The sequence below is a fragment of the Balaenoptera musculus genome, chromosome 11 (assembly GCF_009873245.2).
Source record: "Balaenoptera musculus isolate JJ_BM4_2016_0621 chromosome 11, mBalMus1.pri.v3, whole genome shotgun sequence".
In the NCBI taxonomy this organism is placed as follows: Eukaryota; Metazoa; Chordata; class Mammalia; order Artiodactyla; family Balaenopteridae; genus Balaenoptera; species Balaenoptera musculus.
The window spans coordinates 100,211,882-100,233,169 of NC_045795.1; the positions used below are offsets into that span (position 1 = coordinate 100,211,882).

At 50.3% G+C, this 21,288-nt stretch overlaps 1 protein-coding gene across 1 annotated transcript in view; it reads right to left on the reverse strand.

Moving 5' to 3' along the window:
- Nucleotides 1-21,288, reverse strand: part of FGD5 (FYVE, RhoGEF and PH domain containing 5) — a 114,942-nt gene that overhangs the window by 93,073 nt on the left and 581 nt on the right. Inside the window, 1 exon segment of the mRNA XM_036869338.1 lies at nt 10,534-13,213. Coding sequence (XP_036725233.1) covers nt 10,534-13,213 — 2,680 coding nt within the window.

Here is a 21,288-nt window from a genome sequence, read left to right on the forward strand (position 1 = left end):
GAATGGGTCTGTTTACATAGAGACCAGCCACATCATCCCCCAAAACAATCTCAACCCTAAGACATTCGTTCTACAGGAAAACAGCCAAAGACAGAGGCCTCTCCAAGAGAGGGAAACACTGCAATTCTCAGCTGCAATCTCAGAAGTCCCCGCACACAGCTTAGTGGCTGCCTTCATCTATGGGAGGCCGGACAGTCTTGGGACATTCTCAAGGAGCCTGATGAAACACTAATTCATCACTCAGAAATTATTATCAGTTTTTTGTCCTGTTCACCTGGAGTACTGTGAGCACAGATGATAAATTCCCCAAGGGCCCTTCCTGAGCCCAGCTAGGCAATCTAAGGAAGCGTTAACCTGCTGCACAATATCATTCCTTTGACTACTAATGCAACAGGGTGCACTACTCTCTCTATATATAGTTTTTACATCATCCCCTGGCCATGTGGATCTAAGCAAGGGGACAGTCATTATAAACTGTCCATTCTGAATGCCTACACTAAGGACATTTCCGTTCTAAAGATTCATACCCCATTGTGTGTCCTCACCTTTGACATCTGGAGGGTCGATTCCAGTTGGGAAGTTCTCAAAGGGGGTGAATCAGAAAAAGGGAAGAATTTATACCTAAAGATACCTTCCTTCCCGTCCTGGCTCCATCACTTACTGGCTTACAAGTCATGTTACCACTCTGAACCTGTTTCCTCTTCTATTAAAAAAAGTAAAATTGGATAACTACTCCCAAAGGGACATGTAACAAATTAAATGTAGTGATGCACACAAAGTGAAAGGGAACCTCACAACACAGTTGAAAGCACAGTTGCTGGAAACTGCCTGGGTTAAAATTCGGGCTCTGCTGCTGACCAGCTGTATGACCTTCGGCCCCTTATTGAACTTCTTTGTACCTTAGTTTCCTCATCTGCTGAGTGTAGATTTAAAAAAAAAAAGTATCGATGTGGCAGGTGGGTTTTTCAGATTAACTGAGTTAACACATGTAAAGGGTCTGAGACAGCGTCTGGCATCTAGTGAACACGCAGCAAAGCCTCGTCAGCTGTGGTGCACACGGCTCCCAGCAGCAAAGGCCAAGGCTGATGGTATTATTTTTTAATACCTGAGAAAGCCCTTGTGCGAGTATTATCTCTGACTCCTCAGGACAGCTCAGTGATGAAGGGACCATCCTACCCCTGGAACCGGTGAGAAGACTGAGGCTCAGATGGGACAGGGGCAGAGCCGGACTCGACCTCATTCTCTTCCGGCCCTGCTGCTGCCTCTCTGGTCCTGTCAGCTGTGCTGCCTACACACCACCAGGCACCCTGAGACCCCCACGCTGGCGAGATGCAGGCAGCCAGAGCTCTGGGCCACTCTGCTCTGAGTGACTGTGCAGTCGCCGTGACTGGGGGCCGTCACATTACGGAGGCTGCAGAGCGAGGCCTGTCATCATGCCTCGATCCCTTGATATTTAGACACCTTACTGGTGGGGCTGGCTTCTCTTCCCCCATTCCACCCCTCATGGCTGACAATAACTGTGCTAGAGCACTAGCTGATGACACTCCCTTACTCTAAAACCTTCAATAGCTCCCTAAGGCTCACAGATCAAATTAGTTCACGCAGGGAGCACAAGTCCAAATGTAGCACACTCCTTTTCAGGAATTTTCCCAGCCATATCACCTCTCAGCCTCCCTCTGCTGGGTGTGTGTCCTCTCGGCTCCCTGGACCACCACCATTTTCTGTAAAGAGCCCTCAGATGGGGACTCAGAACCGCTGGCTCCAAGCCAGTCCAGAGCAATCACAGGTGGGAGAGAGACCTGAGACCCAGATGCTCAAAAATCACATAGTCAGGGGCAGAGCTGGGACCCAAATTCAAACCTCCTTATACTGCCAGAACCATTCTCGATAGCAAATATTCTTTGCTGCATTTTCAAATTATTTGCTGATGACTGTAAACATACAAGTCTTAACGAGTTCAGATAACTCCAACGTTTTGGATCCTAACACTTCCTTCCAATGGCGTCTCATTAAAGTAAAATCCAAATCTTTTACAAAGGCCCCTGCCCACCCATCCCTGGGTCACTCTCCCACTGCATTCTGCTCTCCAGCCACGCTGGACTCCTGGCCTCTCCACAAACCCCAAGGGCCTCCAGCCTCAGGGTCTTTGTCCTGCTGTTCCTCTGCCTGGAACGCCCTTCCCCTGATAAGGCCTGATCACCATTCAGGCTTCACTTCACGTCACCTCCTCAGAGAAGCCCTCCCTGACCACCCTGTCTAAACAGTCCCTTCCACCCGTCACTTTCTATCACTCTGCTCTTTTTTCTTCTTTTTCACAAAAGAATAACCTCACTTGATATGAATTCAGTGAAGAAATGCACGAACTACAGAGATGACTTTTGCTCTCTGGCTGCATCCTCTACATGATACGCTTATCCCCAGTCCATGGGCGGGAAGACTGAGGCCCCAGATGTCAGCACCATCCACACTCAGGCTGGAACAAAGACTCCACGCCTCCTCTGGGGCTCAGCTGGTCAAGGAGACCAGCTGCTGACATTTCACCAAAGAACCCATGCAATAAGGCTGTCTGCTATTAGTGAGAATTATTCTCACACCTCCCACAGAGGGAAACCCTGACTTTATGAAGGTAAAACCACATTGTGATTAACACTTAATCAGGTTTCGTCTGCATTATAGCTCTGCGAGGAAAAAAAAAATAGCTGGGGCTTTAATCTCACGCTAATAAATGTTCCAATCAGTGTGTTCCTGACACAATTTCTTATTAGGGTCCTTCCATGTAAATTTATTGCGTTTAATTAAAAATTATTGCTAAAGAAACAGCTGCAGATGGTCTTATTTTAAGGCAGAAAATTAAAAACTGAATATTCTCATCAGTCAATTTCAACAAGAAGCACAGCCGCACGCATTAGGAATGTGACGGTTTTGAGATTATAATAATTTTTATGGCATTTCCAGGTCCTTTCAATGAAACTTAATGAAAGCTCTGCATGAGTTCATTTGTCAAAAACATAATAATAATAGGAAAGCTCCCGGCTTGCAGACCGATAGAAAGATACCAATGAACACCACTGCTGGGCTGTGCCCAAAGCCCAGCCACGCAGCTCTCAGCACCAGTGCAATTAGCCAGCAGGAGGCCTGGTTGCAACTCTGCCATATACCCACTCAAGGATGTGTAGCTGAGGCCGTAAATCACCTTTGTTTTACAAGGATGCGTATTTTTGTTGCTGCAGCACTGTCTACGGTTGTAAAAAAATAAGTCAGCTTTCGCTCTCTCAGGGAATCACTTCACCGAAACATCAACTGCATTCTAAAGATGCTGGGGGCCAGGAAGGTGAGAAGGAGGGGCCCTCACGCTACAGTCTGTGCTGGATTTCAGAATTTTAATTGCAGCCGCTGTCCTTGGTCTGGATTGTCCGTACAATTACCTCCCCCACCTTTGTTACTTGGCTTGTATCCTTAACTTTATTTTAGGGACTAAATTCTTATTATTTCTTGCTATGCCTTTGACTGGAAACCAGCGCAAGCCTTTCATCTATTTGGGACCAGACAGACTGTAAAAGATAAACAACAGATTAAGAAGAGAAAGGCAAAGGCAGACACAGCTAGCCCTGGAGTGAACTGACGCTGGAGGACCGGGCTGCTGTGCGCATTCGAGAGACGGAACCCCACACCCTCCCACTCCCTGCCACAGCCCGCGGGGTCCGCGTTTCCTCTGCAGGGGCCGGCGCAATGGCCTCCTGGCTAATGTCCCTGCTTCCCGTCGCTTCATCCCCTCCACTCTCCATCCTGCCGACAAGGCGTCCAGTCCAATGCAGCATCCCCACCACGGCCCGGTCTCCCCGCTGCCCTGGGGGTATCGATAGGCTCATGGAGCCGAAATGCAAGGCACTTCTCGGCTGGCCCAGGCTGCCTTCCCAACCGCCTGAACGCTTCATGTCTTTTCTTACCCCCGACTCCTGCCCAGGCTTTGCGCTCCTCCCGGACTGTGTGTCTCCATCATGAACCCCTTGCTGTTCCTCTGGCAATACCCGTGGATACCCCAGACAGTGAGGGCTCCCCGCTGCCCCTCCTCAGAGCTGTCTGGATGGACCTCTAACAGGACCTTTATTACACTAGGTTCTAAGGACCTCGGTCTGCCTTTCTCCCCAGCCAGATGGAAACACCCTGAGGGCAGGAACCGTCACCCTCCAGTGCTAAGAACGGCAGCCGATGTTTAGTGGTTGGCCGGTGAGGGAATCGGCTGAGCCAGTGCAACGTTCTACCACCGACTGGGAACGAGAAGAAGATGGTGTGAGTTTAGTACTTAAGGCTTTCAATCCAGCCTCCCCGACGTAGTCTCCGTGTCTGCAGATGATGGGAACTGTTTTCCAGAATAAAGATATCGAAGGACGCGCTGAACTAAGGTTAGGTCACTTTCACTGCAGCTTCACCTGCTAAAAACCACAGTCCCGCGTGTGTCTGTCTGTGCTCATACCTTCCTCTACCTCCATATGTGGAAACCCTACTTTTCCTTCAGTGCCTGTTCAAATGTCCCCTTTTCCACGAAGCTATCCCCCCCTCCTCTAGACTCCTACTCTTTGGGTCCTGAGCATCTCCGATCTTGCATTGCAGGGACTTGGGTCTAAGTCCTCTTCCAACCACCCGACTGTACGCGCGCTGAGGCCGGTGACGGTACCGGGTCCCCCTCTCCACCTCCTTCCACACGTCACTCAGCACAGTTGCTATTCAGAATTACTCATTTCTCGAATGGTCGTCATCGGTGAGCCAAAGTATTCAATCCCCTGGGTGCTCCCACTCATAATCCTCATCTTGCGCTGTACCACGTGGCCAATCCACAAACTCCTGAGCATGTAATTCGAGCTGCATTCCGATGAGGAACAGCTCTGGAGGAGAGCCTGAAATGCTGGGCCTCGGCCCATCCACAGCTCTCTCTGGAAGGCACTGCTGCTCGGGGCTGAATCGTCTGAAGCTCCCCTAATGAGCGGGTACAGACAGCTGCTCTAACCCAGAGCTCCTCCTGGCTGCTCCTCGGGCACAAGGGGCCACAGGAGGGCCAGGGTCCCCCCAAGGCCCTGAGGGAGGGAAAGACATCTGAGCACCTCATTAGCAAGTCCCAGGAGAGGCTGTCAGTCTTCTTGATGAGTTGCCAAGAGAGCAGTAAACCCACCAGCCGTGAGAAAAGAAAGGAGAGTGTCCTTCCGCTTCTCCTCTGGACCAACAAGCAGGGCTACCCCAGCCTAACTCCTGCAAGCAAAGACACTTCACAGATGTTGGATGGAGACCACCAGCTAACGTGGCATTTTTCAACCACAGAAAACAGGACGTGGAAAGAGCACCAGGTCGAGAGGCAGAAAGACTGGGGTTTGAACCTTGGTTTTGGCTACTTACTACCTGTGTGACAGAGGATGGTTTATACCACTTCCCTGGGCCTCAGTTTTCTCACCTGGAAAATAGGAACTGGAAATTCCTAAGGTGCCTAACTAATCGTGAGTTACAAGTGAAATAATAGCTACAGTCAGAGTCACAGAGTAGGCACCTCTGCTAGCGAGATTACGGAATCAAAAAAGCCCTGGTGGGGCTTCCCTGGTGGCGCAGTGGTTGAGAATCTGCCTGCCAATGCAGGGCACACGGGTTCGAGCCCTGGTCTGGGAAGATCCCACATGCCGCGGAGCAACTAGGCCCGTGAGCCACGATTACTGAGCCTGCGCGTCTGGAGCCTGTGCTCGGCAACAAGAGAGGCCGCGATAGTGAGAGGCCCGCGCACCGCGATGAGGAATGGCCCCCGCTTGCCACAACTAGAGAAACCCCTCGCACAGAAACGAAGACCCAACACAGCCATAGATAAATAAATAAATAAATTAAAAAAAAATAATCTGTACTTAAAAAAAAAAAAACTCTAAAAAAAAAAAAAAAAAAAAGCCCTGGTGCTGGGTCCAAATCAAGGCTGCTTAGGCTGTTGCCTGCAGCCCCAACTCCATCTCACGCAGAAGGCAGAGGCCGTGCTGACACCACACGCCACCACCAAAGCTCACGAGTTCACGCCTGGTCCTGGTTTAGGGATGTGAGGTCCTGAACACTGAGTCAAACACACGCAGAACAGTCAGTCGTATGAGACAGAGAGATACTCCCTCAGTGAAAGGGACCCGATTCTCCACCTGCATCCACTGCTGTGTGACCTTGATCATGTCACTTGATAACAGCTAGTGCTTAGTGAACATTTCACTCTGTGCTGCATTAATTCACTTCGTCTTAATGACACTGCGAGGCCAGTACTACTACTATCATCGCCTTTTACCGGTAAAGAAACTGCGGCACAGAGAGGTAAGTCACAGTAAGTGGTGGAGGGCAGACTGAAAGCCAGGCAGCCTGGCAGGAGCCTGCGCGCTTACCACCGTGCTCTCACAGGCGCTCCCTGGGCTGCCGTGTCCTCATCTGTAAACATAAAAAGCCACCAGAAATGGCATCAGCAACAATATGCATCAAGAGTTGGAAAGGGCGCTGGAAAGGGATGAGAAAAAGGCAGCACAGCGGTGGTACGTTAATGTAAAATCTAGGAGGTGGGCGTATGGACATTCACTGTTAAACTCTTTCTACTTTCCCGTAAGTTTGAAAGTTTTCATGATGAAATGGGGAAAAGGGGCCTCGGGGATCTGTGTCGAGGTATAACACTGAGTGATTAAAAGGAGAATCATCATCATGCCAAAAGCAAACTTACAATTATGGGGATTTAAGTGAGACACTCAGGACGAACCAGTGTGTGGTGTTTTGCATCAAATGGGCATTTAATAAGCGTATACAAAGCACCCCAAACTGTGTTTCAGAGTATACTTAATAAATGATAGTTCTTTCCCCCAGTGAAGCTCAAAATCACCAACTCATCGACATGCATTTATTAAGCTCCTAATGCATAACCAACATACTGAGGTCCCGTGGGATATTCAGAAGTAAAGACTGGGTTCCCCAACCAAGAGTCCTGACTGAGGACATAAAACACCCCATTTGAAAAGGATGAGTGTTGGACTAGACTACTGAAAACATTTTTTGTGTGTATGAGAGTCAATTCAGGACAAAAAAGAATGCTTTGGGGATACACTTTAAACCAAAGGATAACGAAACCTCTTTTACATACGGGGGGGGGGAGCGACGACTGTGCATAGGTAACAACGTATACACTTTTTTTTAAGATAGAAAATGGTTAATAAGAATACTGTTGTAGCTTCGAAAATGCTATTATCTGTGTACACAAAATCTCAAAGGAAGTAACTGCATAGCAGAAACTTTATAATCATCCATCAGACCCCGAGCTGCTGCTCTGATTTAGGGATCTCTAAGGGCTCTCTGAACTCTATTACATACTCAAAACATTTCTTGAAGGGAGGCACTGTCAGTGGAAAAAGGACTTGGATTTAAATAACATTGAATCACACCACGAGAGAGTTATTCCCTTTTCAATCCGCCTGAATCCTTCTGATTATGCCAAGTAGAAAGTCTCCGTGTGGTGCCAGGACGCCTTTAACACCTCTCCCTGTTTAACAAAGGGACCAACCTCCCGCTCACAGCCTTGGCAACTAATAACCTCAAGCTAGACTTTACCCGTGCTGTTTTAATTTCTCTTTGTATCCTACGTTTACAATTGCCTTCTATTTATGGCACCTAATACTGCTTTTCCATTTCCCAACAGTGGCATAAAATTTCCTTTTTAAATATTTTTTAAGTAAAAAACAGGGACTGATTTAAAGAAAAGCAGTCAGTGATAGCGCAGGTGGTTGAGAAGTACAGATGCGCTCCAATCCTACCGTTTTACAGAGGAGCAACCGGGGCCCAGCCTCCTCCAGGATCCCACAGCAAGTCAGTGACGGGGTGGGCTCTGAACCCGCTCGTCCTGCAGCACTGGCCCGTGCTCCTTCAGGACTGTCAGTATTTATTTTGGCTTCTGCCTCTGATCTTCACACTGAAGCAAGGTCTGGGGCAGGACAGGCAGCGGAGGGAGGAAGGAACTGTCTCCCACCCTCTCGTCCTGTCCTGTCCAACGCCAAGCACCCCTGGGCACGTGTCTCAGGTCAGCGGCACCCCTCCGCTCGGTTCTCAAAGCCCCTATTCAGGCGAAGAAGCAGCGGCTCCTCACCCCGTGGCAGTTCCCCCTGCCTCTCAATTCCGTGTGTCTGAAGCCGCCCTTGCCCAGACATGTTCCAGCCCAGAGCGGGGATGTCTCCCTCCCTCTGCTTCGATCTGTTTCATGCAGGGAAGCGGAAGAAAGCTTTGCTCACTGATTGATGTCCGAGAGGATGTGGTTCCTGCACGGGAGAGTCATCCCAGTCAGTCTGGCCGTCAGGGAAATAAATTCAGAGTGGGGCAACAGTGCTTTTGAAATTCAGAGTCTGACGGTTGAGTCAGGATACTCAACCAAGGCCTCAGGCTGTAGCACCAAATGTGAGATAATACAGGGAAAGTACCTAGCACGGTGCCTGGCACAGGAAGCAGTCAGGATATGGTAAGTATTAGCATTTTCTTGGGTATTTTATTCCCTTAATGTCACTATAGTTTGGATGAAGGGAGCTTTTTTGTTTTTTGGACTAAGTACAGATCAAGGCAACAAGGCCTTTGCATATGGCCAAGTAGCCTGTGCGCTGTACAACCCTAGGGGCACCATATTAGACTAAAAAGTGAGTGTGACCCTGGGGTTGTGCAGTGGGCAGCCTGAACAACCAGACCTGGCATCCTTCAGCATAATGCACTACAAATTCCTGAATCAAGAGTCAGGAAATCTGAGTCCTGACACTGATTTCTCCACTAAATTGCTTAGAGATCTTAGGCAAGTCTCTTTCCCTCTCTGTGCCTCAGTTTCCTCCTCTGTAACAGGACCAAATGTTGTCTGAAGTTCCCTTCCAGCTATGAAATTCTGTGATTCAACAGAAGCAGGTTTCAATTTCCGAAGGACAGTCATACAAAAGAGGAAATGAGCTCAGTTGCCTGGCTTGAGGGGAAAGAGCCAGCATGAGTGGGGTAAGGATATTAGAGAGAATAGCTTCTGCCTCAGTGGGATAGGGACATTAGGGAGAGATAGCTTTTGCCTCAGGCAGAAAGAAAAACTTAGAGTACCTAGCAACAGATGAGGCAGCTCTGGGAGGTGGTGAGTTCCCTGTGGCTTGAGGAATTCAAGCACAGACCCGGTTAAGAGAGGGACCTATTAGACATGGGAGGTTTGACCGTACGCTCTTTGAGGTCCTTCCCAGCATGGAGATTTCATGGTTTCAAAGCCTGGTTCTATTTTCATTAGTGCTGGAGGCATTCAGCGAGGGTTGGGTCTTGTCAAACCCCGCTGATAACTATTAACGCAATGAACTTGTCTGCTCTCCCACTCCCACCCTCTTAAAGTTCGCACACATCCACATTCTCCAAATTAAACTGGATCCCTCTGGTGGCACTGATGTCTACCTTTGCTCTGGCAAACAAACCTAGAAAGAACCAATTCATAGCCTTACCCAGACTTGGGGCAGGGAGAAGATGGAGCCAGGGTGGGGAACCACATGAAAAATTCAGGAGAATAAACCACACAAACACTTCTAGTGTCTACACTCCAGAGAGAGCTAATGCTAATTGCAAATCATTCTTATCTATTCATTACTGCAGGTCCCCTGGGAATTCCAAACAGCGACAGCTGTACCGGACTGGGTTGAGTTACTGCACACGAGGGGAAAGAATCAGGGTTTCCTTTAAAATCACCACCATTCTGACTTTTCATTAATTCACATCAGGTGCCCCCAAGCGTGTAAATGGTTGAGGCTGAATCGCAGTGCCTTTAAGTTGCATCCATGGTGCATAAAAAAACAGCAAGATTTGGCAATTATCCACCTGGGATGATCAATAGGACATTCAGTCAGTCTTGGGAAGGTGGGGTCAGAAAACCGCCACTGTTGTCAATAATTGCAGTGTTTCACGCTCACTTCCAAGGTGACTGAGTCCAAAAAAAAAAAAAAAAAAAATCAGCTTGGACGTACCTCTTAAAGACCTCTATTCAGAAATTTAGCTCAGGGCACCCTTAGCTCTTTAAACAATTTAAATAAATTGTCTTTTCTAGTTCCTTTGAACAGAGTATATATTGACACAATAAAAAGGTCTCAATCTCAATTTAGGGTATTTTCCTGATGGTGAAAGATATTTAGTTTGACAAGATTCCAGAACCTTCTCTTTTGGTGACTTTCCCAGAAGGGACTAGTAAAGCCATGTACCTAGGAGATGAGAAATGTACCCCAAATAACAGAAATACAAACAGTCACATGGGCACTATATTTGGCATCTTAGCCAATACTTTCAAATAGATTAGGTACTCTCATCTTTTCAAACACTCTGCCTAGAGGTAGCACAAATCCATTTCCCAGATGAAGTAACTGAAGCCACTCACCCCAAGTCACAAAGCTAGAGAGAAACTGAGCCTGAGGCTAAAAAGCAAGTCCGTTCTGTCCCCTACGCCTAAGCATGCCTCTCGGATAGCTACACCTGGCAAACAGCAAAGGAAATGTCATTTCACGGTACCTTTCTGCCTCCTGGTCTGCACTCTGCTGTTTGCTCTCGAAGGCATTGAAGCTGCTCATGTCCACGTAGCCGTCATTCTCGTTTGCTGTGGACAGGGCTCTGCTCTGATCTTCAAACAGCTTCGTAAACGTCCCGGCCCTTGGGGGCCTCCGAGGTGGAATCTGGATATTTTCATAGTCCGAGTTCATGGCCGGGATGTTCTCGTAGTCCGAAGTGTCAGCGTTGGGGAACGAGATGGAGCGCGGCTTGGTCAGGGGCAGGGGCAGAAAAGGAGGCCGGGAGCGGTCCTCGAAGGACTCCACCCTGGACACCGTCCTGCTGAAGGGGACGCCCTTCCTCTTGCCGTCCCTGTAGAAGATGAGGGAGGAGGGCGAGTCGCAAGCCCGGAGCTTGCCGGTCCTCGCTTTGAGCTGGGGGGAGTTGCTGAGGCTCCTCCGGTCCATCTCCAGGAGCCGGGCCGGCCCATGGTAGCTGGACTCCGAGGAGGACCTGGACGAAGACACGTTTACGTCCACGTGCACCTTGCTCTCTGTCTTCTTCTTAAACGTCAGTGCCAGGAACCGCTTAAAGGACGGCTTCTTCTTCTTGGTGTGCTTGTCCGGGGGCTCACTCTCCACCAGAAGCGAGGGGGAGCTCTTCGTGATGGGCTTTTTGGTGATGCAGGCCAGGTCAAAAGGGGGCGGGATGTCAACCACGGAAGATGGGGTGGAGGTGCCGCTGGATGGGAGGTGGCCCCTCTGGGAGAAGCTGCCAGAGGAGCCAATCATGCAGGGCAGAGAGAGGTTGTCGTCCTTCCTCTTGATCCCATGGCCGTCTAGGCCACACACCTCGGGCTCCCGGCACAGGGACGCGGGGATCTCTCGGCCTTCCACGGAGAACGATCGCGGGTACAGAGTGAAGGCTCTGGGCTTTGCTGGCAAGGCCCTGCCGACATCCAGCAACTTCCCCTCCAATGACAGGACCGCCTTCCTCGCCTCCTTGGTGGCACCCCCAATGCCAATGGCTGATGAGCCAGCTTCCGGTCCCGTTTCTTCCGGGACAGTTTCTGGGACACAGCCAGCCATCTTCCCGGAGTGGGGCCTGGCCCTCGTGATGACATTCTTCCTGTCGATGGGTACCAGGCCGCCCTCCGCATCAGAGTTCACCTCTTCCTTCAATCCACAGCCACTCGCGGTGTCCAAGGCAGCCTGTGCCTCAGGCTTCTCCCCCTCCCCAGGGTCTGCCCCGCATGCCAGGCCAACTCCCATCTCATAGGGGTTGGCGAGCGCGTCGTCCGTGGCATCCTCCTCCTCTGGCATGACCACCACGTCAGGGACAGAGGGTCCCTCCCGGGCGCCACCCTGCAGGGAGCCACGCCGGCCACATCCAGGCCCAGCCACGGTGTCCTGCTCCGCACGTTCCCCCGACCGCGGCTCCTGCTCTGACTCTAAGCTTTGTGCTGACTCGGAATAAGGAGAGCAGCTCTCGCTACAGAAAGAGGTGCTCTCGCTTGGGAAGAACTCGTAGGGACGTCCTGAGAGTGGAGCCACAAAGTCGTCCACAAAGTCTCTCTCGAAAGGAATGATCTGGCAGCTCTCCTCGGCTCCTTCATCCTGCACAGGGTCCTCGCCTTCTTGAGGGTCTTCTCCCGCCTCCTGGGTGACCACTGCTGTTTCTTCTGGGTCAGTTTTCTCTTTCTGGTCAGGTGGCTCATCCTGACCATCCTGGCCGCCACCTCCTGGGGCATCTTCACACGCCTCCTGGGAGATGTCAGGGCTGTCTGTGGCCGCCTCTGCCTCCGGGACACCGGTGGCCAGCCCCTCGTTCTCTGGGGGCTCCTCGCCGCCATCGCAGTGTCCCGCTCAGCGGGCCCGCACAGCCCACCACTCATCTGGTGCCCCCAGTTCTGTGCTGGTGCGGCCTTCCTCACCATCCTCCTCTGACTCCCCGGGTGTCACAGGCGGCCCGGGCTCCTCACCACGAGCAGCTGAATCCTCTGCATCGAGGTGACTTAGAATATCGCTTGGAAGGACCACCTCTCCATCCCCAGGACCCCCGTCCTCCAGGCTGTACACACTGTGCTCTTCCACCTGCTTCTCTTCCTCCTCACTTGTGAACTTCTGCTCCTCTGCCCCCGAGTCACAGGCACAGTCCTCCACCTCCACGTCCTCAGGAGTGGGGGTGACGCCTCCATCACCCTCTACACTCAGCACCGCTTCAGCCGGGGCTGCCCAGTCCTCTGCAGCCACTGCCCCTTCCTGCTCACACTCCTCGCCTCTCTCCTGGCACTCCTCCCCCCCGCTGCCCTCTGGAGGCACCGTGACTGCATTCTCCACGGAGCCCCCATCCCTGGGTCCGTCCTCTGCTGGCGGAGCCCGGGGGGCCACAATGTAGTCCTCGTCTGCCTCGGGCTCGGAGCATTCCGGGGTGGACCGGTGCTCGTCGTAGAGCCCCCTGTCTACGCAGGGCAGCTTCCCATTGCTGCATTTGTTCAAGCTGTTGATCATGTAGATGCTGGCCCTCCACTCACTGGGGGTAGCCAGCCTGGGCTTCGGGGCAATGGGGGGTTTCGGCCCCCTGGACATGGAGTTGGGACTGTGAAGACTCTCGGGCCGGGGTGACGAGGGGAATTTGGGTGCCGTCACTGGCGTGAGGGGACTGGCAGCCTTCGGCTTGGGAGCAACTGGTGGTTTGGGTGAATCTAGAGGATGAAAATAAGAAAAGGAGAGAGAAAAGGTACAGTTATCTTTATTTCCTTCCACTCAGAGTCCCCTACTTACCATTCACAAGAGAACACTGAAGATGGTTTCCCAACCCACATGAACCCAATCTACCATGTTCTGTCAGGCTTACACCCTCCACCAACATCTTTAAAATCCCTCGACCTTCCAATAAAGATTCATTCGGTAAACAAGGTGAAGAGATCTTTCTTCTATGCACAGTCCAGCTAACAGAACCCAACTGGACGACACCCTGTGCTCCTCACATAAAGGTGTCCACGTCGTTGCACTCATTCACTCAACAGCTATGTAGTAAATGCTTTCGACGTGCACGGGCCCATGAGCCAATGTTGATCCTAACGGTCAGCATCCCTGCCGCCCTCATGGAGCCCACAGTCATTCCACCACTAATTCATTCTTCTATCTATATACGCAGCACCGTAGATGGTAGAGGCTTCTAGGGTCAAGAAGAGAAGAACACCTCTGCTGAGGACTCACAAGTGAATTAGGGAGACAAGACTAACAGAACAACTGGAGGACTGAGCCACAGACCCTTGGAACATGATGACTGAATATCTCCCTCCCTCCAGAATGATACACCACAGGCTCGGGATGGTGGCATATGATTCTTCTGAGGGTCACCTCTGAATTCTACATGCTTCAAGACTGGTTTCCAGCTAACTGCCCTGCCTCCAAATTTCACAGGAGAAATTATATGGTATTTTCCAACATGGATATTTGCAAAAGGCCTCATCCCCTGTGGATGCTTAGGATCTATCAGCCACGGCAGAATAAAAGATGTAGCACAACATGCACGTGTGACAGGAGTTAGGGAAGCATGAGTTGCCACGGCTAGGGAAGACCTCTCGGAGAAGGTGAAACTTCAGCTCACTTTTGCAGGATTGGAGGGACCTGGACAAGCGGAAGGGTCAAGGGAGGAGTCGCCCACTTCCACGTTCAGCATCTCTCCTGCCACAGCCAGCCCATGCCCTCACACCCTCCCGCCGTGCCTCCGAGCCCCGGTCCACACTGCAGGCAGGGTGAGGAATGCAGATGTTCGTGAAATGCAACTCCATCCTGCCAACTTCGCTTCAAAAGCACTGCCTGGGGCTTCCCTAGTGGCGCAGTGGTTAAGAATCCGCCTGCCAATGCAGGGGACACGGGTTCGAGCCCTGGTCCAGGAAGATCCCACATGCCGCGGAGCAACTAGGCCCGTGCGCCACAACTACTGAGTCTGCGCCCTAGAGCCCGCGAGCCACAACTACTGAAGCCCATGTGCCTAGAGCCCATGCTCCGCAATGAGAAGCCACCGCAATGAGAAGCTGCGGACCGCAACCGAAGAGTATCCCCCGCTCGCCACAACTATAGAGAAAGCCCACGCGCAGCAAAGAAGACCCAACGCAGACAAAAATAAATAAATAAAATAAATTAAAAAAAAAAAGCACCGTCTGGCTGTTCACGGCCCAGGTTTAGGACATACAGGTCCCCCCTTCAGATTAGTCTCAACTCCCAGTTCCATCCCCACTGAGCCTTGGGTGTGATACAAAGCAGCCTCAGCACGCCAGCCTGGCTTGTGACAGAAGGAAGACTGAGCAGAGGGCCTGGAGGTCTGTCAGCAAACTCTCCTCCTCCCCACACGTTTGACTCCCAGCTCAATCCCTGCAGCATCTAACCCTGGTCATCTCTAATCCAGGGCTGTCTGACAAATATAATGTGAGCCCCATTTATCATCACACACGTACTTTTTAATTTTCTCATAGCCACATTAAAGAGTCAAAAAGAAACAGGTGAAATTAATTTTAACAGTACATTTTTCAACTCAATATATCCCAAATATTATCATTTTGGACATTATCATGTAATCAATGAATCATGTTTGGATCAACATGTAATCAATACACAAAAGTTATTAACAAGATATCTGACACTCTTGTTTGTGCTAAGTCCTCGAAATCTAAGGTATATTTCACACTTGCAGCACATCACGATTCAGACCAGCCACACTGCAAGTGCTCAGTAGCCACGCGAGGGTAGTGGCTATGGTGCCAGCTAGCACAGCTCTAACTGATTTTAACCCATCTCCACGGGACTGTCCCACTGGCCCCTCAATTTCAGTATATCTGAGGCCAAAGTCAATATCATCTCCCCCAAACTGGCACAGCTATGCAAAATTCAGCTGAGGAGCCCCAAAGGAAATAAAAAAAGGCCCCAGGACAGCAATAATATAGGGTTATTAAAGCCCATGCACTCTGTTCCTGGAAGGGCCTGACTCCAGAGCCTCTGTACATTGCTCATAAATCTAATGAACTTAGTTGTATGGTTTCCCAGGACGCAGCTTATCAGTGGGGGGTGGAGGTGCAGTGAGAGCAGCAACACTGCCAGTTGTAAGATGTGGTTGCGAACAGCAAGCAATGGAGAGAAGAGGCACAGCTGTCAAGACTTTAAAGGCTAAAGCAACCACTGCATCAACGTCCCAACCCACACCTACGTTCATCCGCACCAACACCCAGGCCAGCCACTGGCATCCGGATAATAACCCAGAGTCTTCAAGATAAAAGAAGTGACTTTCCAACTTCTTGTTTCCATACTCAATCAAATATAGCCTAATTTAGAAAAATTTCTGTCCAATTTAGTTTAAAAAAAATTCGAATATTTGGAGCTTAAAGAGCTACCTGTCAATGTGGAGTAACAGGGTAATAATAAGCCTTTGGAGCCTGGTGATCTGGGTTCATATTCCGCTGTTGCCACTTATAAGCTATGAAACTGACTCTCAGATTCCTCATCTGTAAAATGGGTTCAATAGTAACACCTACTCTGAAGAGGCTGTTACGAAGATTAAAAGATATATATTAGCAGGACTTTGCATAGACAGGTGTTCTCAATAAGCAGTAGCTATTATCGTTCTAATAAAGTCAGTCTTTCCCTACCCCACATCTTCCCCTGGTGTAAGTCTTGCTCTACACTGATATATGACGTAATACGAGCTTCACGCTCTCAACATCAGGTGTCAGGCATTGGCATGAAATTATTCTTTGTGGGTGGGGACTCTCACTTCTCATCCTTAACAGGTGGTATTTCACATGGGCACCACGAGACCTGACAGAGGGACAGACGGGCCATGAAAAATGACCATCACCTAGGCTGCATCGCTCCCACCACCCGCCCCATCCTTCATCCAATCAAGCTATTGATCTGTGGGCGCCGTCTCCTCGGAAAAGGTTACAGTGGGTGTCTGAGGCGTGATCCTGCAAGAAAATGCCTTCCCCACAGGAGCCCCTAAGGAGTGAAAGGTACACAGTGTCCATGCCCTGCTCCCAGCTCTAGAGCTCAGGGCGTTTCATCCACAACCCCTCTGAGATCAAAGGATGCCAGAGTCAGAAAGGCCTCGTCTGACCCCTCATTGAAAGATGAGGAAACTGAGGCACAGAGAGGGCGGATGACTGGCCTGGAATACTCAGCGAGTCCAGAGCAGGGCCCCAGTAGAATGGGGGTTTCTTTTTTGTTAATAATAGGATTTTTAAAATATATATTTATTTGGCTGCTCCGGGTCTTAGTTGCAGCATGCGAGATCTTCATTGTGGCATGCGGGATCTTTAGTTGCGGCACGTGGGGTCTAGCTCCCGACCAGGGATCGAACCCGGGCCCCCTGCACTGGGAGCGTGGAGTCCTAACCACTGGACCACCAGGGAAGTCCCAGAATGGGGGTTTCTTGCTTCCTGGTCCAGTCCCTTGAACCTCTGCCTTCACCTTTCTGCCACTGAGCATTTCTTCTACAGTGCAGACTCAAGGCTCCCAGCAGAGAAGGGCAAAACGCAGGAAAACTGAGGCCAGGGAGACCAGGGGCCGCTAACCAGGTGAGAAATTCACATAAGGGTGAGTTAGAAGGACTAACTGTGACCATAAAGTGAATGACTGGCTTTCCTTCGTTCCTATCCAGTTTTCTTTCATCCAATTCCATTAAATAGGTATTTATCGAGCACCTACTATTTGCCAGGCACTCATCTAGACTCTTTAGATACATCAATAAACAAAACAAAGACTGTGTAGATGCTGCTTAGCCTTGAGCAGAAGGCCATGCACACTCCAGCCAGTGTGATGAACGAACTAGAAGTGGTGAGGATGGAAGGAGGGAGAGCAGGGAGGAGGCGCCTGCGATAATCCAGGCCAGGGAAGATGGAGGCCTGGACCAGGCTGTAGCAGTGGAAGTGGTAAAAAAAAAAAAAAGAAAGAAAGAAAAGGTCAGATTCCAAATATGAAGGTAGACCTGGTGGGATTTACAGACAGTTTGGATTTGGGGTGTAAGAGAAAGAATCATCAAGGACAACACGAAGGTTTTGAGTCACAGCAACTGGAAAAGTGAATTTGTTACCAACTGAACTGGGGAAGGCTGCAGGTGCCAGGGGAGGAAACCAGAATTTCGACTGGCACGTGTTACATCTGAGCTGCCTATCACAGCCCCAAGAGGAACTGTCAGTGGGCTCTCGGATGGACCAGCCTGGGTTCCCGGGAGTGGCCTGGAGGCAGCCATCAGAGACGGGATTAAGGCATGAGGCGTGTGAGCCCACCACGTGACTGAGCGGGGGCAGAGACAAGCGGGAGCCCAGCAGGGACCCCGGTGGCCCAAAGGTTATGAGAAGGAGCCAGCAAGAGGGACAGAAGAGGGAGGAGAGAAAATGAAGAGTGTGAGAGCTTCCAGGTCTGCTCCCTCCCTGCTTCCCTCACAAAGAGGAACCACATAGAGCCCCTGCTCTCAGTACAAGGGTCTCAGACCAGTTCTGCCCAGAGAAGACCCAGGGGACAGATAGCACCAGGGTGCATGCTGAAGGACAGGGAGGATTTTAATTATCAAAAAAGAGGTTGGCTATGATCCAGCAATCCCACTTCCTCGGCCTATATCAGAGAAAAACCTAATTCGAAAAGATACATGGCACCCCAACGTTCACTGCAGCACTATTTACAATAGCCCAGACATGGAAGCAACCAAAATGTCCATCGACAGAGGACTGGATAAAGAAGATGTGGTACATGTATACAATGGACTATTACTCAGCCGTGAAAAAGAATGAAATAATGCCATTTGCAGCAACATGGATGGACCTAGAGATTATCATACCAAGTGAAGTAAGTAGGACAGGGAAAGACAAATATTGTATGATATCACTTATATGGGGAATCTAAAAAAAATGATACAAATGAACTTATTTACAAAACAGAAACAGACTCCACAGACTTAGAAAACAAACTTAAGGTTACTAAAGGGAAAGGTGGGGAAAGAATAAATTAGGAGTTTGGGATTAGCATATACACACTACTATATATAAAATAGATAATCAACAAGGACCTACTGTATAGCACAGGAAACTCTACTCAATATTCTGTAATAACCTATATGGGAAAAGAATCTGAAAAAGAATAGATACACATATATATGTATAACTGAACTGCCTTGCTGTACACCTGAAACCTAACACAACACTGTAAATCAACTATAATCCAATATAAAATAAAATTAAATTAAAACATTTTAAAACAAGAGGTTGGGTGTTCCAGGCAGAAGGAACAGAATGTGCAGAGGCCCAGAGGCAGTTAGATGCAAGCCCTTTGGGAGTAAAGAGTCCAGTTTGGCTGAGCTTTAGAGAATGGCAGGGATGGGGCAATTACCGGATAAATCAGAGCAGGGGTTTCCTCCTCTGGGCTGAGCTTAACTTTCTGACTGTCCAGAACCCAGCATGGATGGAACTGCTGGACCCTCTGCTGCCTCCTGAGTCCCTTTGGCTGCTGCATGAACCTTCTCTCTCTCTGTAACACAGGGCCTGGGGGGCACACCCTCCCCACCCTGAGGTACCAACTCTCAAAAACCTCCTGGCAATTTGCTACACCTGAGGATGACTCGAATGCAGAATACCCTTTGAGCCAAGAGGCCAAGAGTTAACTGGGGGTGGGGAGTCACACTGACAAGAGGAAGAGATTTTTAAGAGCTTCTGGTGATAGAAATCATCCCCAGCCAGCCCCCTGGTACCAGTTTATATTTTCTCTCTCTACTTTAATTAAATATCTGCCACTCACACATCCATGTTGCTGTTCCCTTGCCAGCTCTGCAGAGTTTAAATCAGAAGAGGTACTGGGAGGAGCACTGGACTGGGAGTCGGAGCTCTGATCTCCACTCCCGGCTCTGCCTTTAACTGAAGGGGAGACCTTGGGCAAGTCCCCTCCCCTCTTTGAGCCTCAGTTTCCACATGTGCAGCGTGAGGGGACTGCACCAACCAGTCAGTAAGTGCCTTCTGCTTGCTCTGGCCGACGACAGCCTTTTAAACTCATGGCTTTTCTGATGACGTCCCCTGACATTCCCATCTTCAGCCCCTGTGTCTGTTTCAACTGCAGTTCACCATACTCCCCCTGGAACTCTCATAACCATATGTTCCAAGAGTAATTATCTTCCAATTTCACCTTCCAATTGCATCTTAATTTAACTTTCATTGCTGGGTGCCTGCTGGAATGTCCCAGCGAAGCCTGATGATTTCTAATTAGGCTGCTGTTAGGCTAGTCCAGTGATCCACGACAGAGCGGGAAGCATGGGTCCCCGGCTCAGACAGACCTGGACTCCAACCCCAGCTCTGCCACACACTGGCTGTGTCACAGTAACTAAGAGGATGGTGGTTACGACATTCAGTCCCATGGAGTCTATGAACCACTATGCTGCATGATCGGGAACTTCAGAGCCTGGCACACAGGAATCATTACGTGAGGTCTATGACTGCCGTCACACTGAAAAAGTAACCAGGGTTATGCTGGAGACAAATGACTGGATGGCAGATTTCCTGGGACCAAACCTGCCTTTACGTGTATTCCGGCTCACTCCATCCCCCAGATTCTCAGAGAAGGGAGGGCTTGCCCAAGCCTCATGCAGGGAAACGTGGGAATACTGGACCGGCTCTCACCATTGTTTTCAGCGAGTTTTATTAGGAGTGTAGGAAAGAGCTAGCCTGGCTCTGTCCAGGCTGTGCCAGATCAGGCAGCAGGCCACCTCCTTCGTACAAGGAGTGGCTGGCTGGGCGCTGGGACCCTGCCCCAGCCTCTTCCACTCCTCAAAAGGGGCATCCCTGCTCCCACTCCCACCCCCTACTCTGCGACCAACACTCACGCACTGTCCAGGTGCGTACACGCCCAGCAAAACAGGGCCTGGACACAGGGAGGCGGCTACCACACTCCCGGGCCCCCAAGTCTCTCCTTTGTCAGATCAATCCAGCCAAACGTCTCCCATCTGCACCTCACTCCTAAGACAATGACTTTTTTCATCAGAAAGATTTTAAAAAGAAAAAGCCCACAACACACACACACACACACACAAACACACACTTTTTACACATACTCAGGGCAGCAGGATATGGTTCTAAGACAGCCAAAATGGTGGCTTCCTGTTTCTTCAGGGATGTGTGTTTTGGAGTACGGATTCGGACAAGGGTGTTGGTCGGAGAGGGAGCTGCCTTCTGCTAAATTCTAAGAGAAAAATATTAGAAGAGCAGTAATCGCTCCTTGTCAGGCAAATGAAGTTAGCTGGGGCTGCTGCCTTGCAAACTCGCCTCTTGGAGGGAACTTTCTGCCCTCCCCGCGGAGGAGTCAGGAACCCAAGAACTGGGTTCCAGGCACCGCCCATCTCTGAGTCTCAGTTAATAAATCTGTTAAATGGCACTCCTCTGGAGGGGTCACTATCTACTGTAAAACGCATTCTTGATTTCACGGAATCCCTGGCCTAACAAAGGCAGATTTGGAGGGCAGAGAAGCAAGGGCTTGGGAGGGAACGCCTGGAGTGCGGCTCAGCCTCGGCGTCCCCTAAGCGTTCGGTCCCCTGGGGGAGGCACAAAGAAGGCCCCGGGCCACGGCACTATAGGGGGTTGGGGTGCGCTGCGGGGGTGTGTGTGTGATAATTTAGGGCTTTTTAGTTCCAACGGAGAGCGAGCTCCAAGTCTGGGCGTCTAGAAGAGAGAAGGGAGCAAGACTCCGCTAAGGGCGCGCCTCGGAGTAGCGAGGGACCAGGAATAGACCCCGCAGTGGGGAA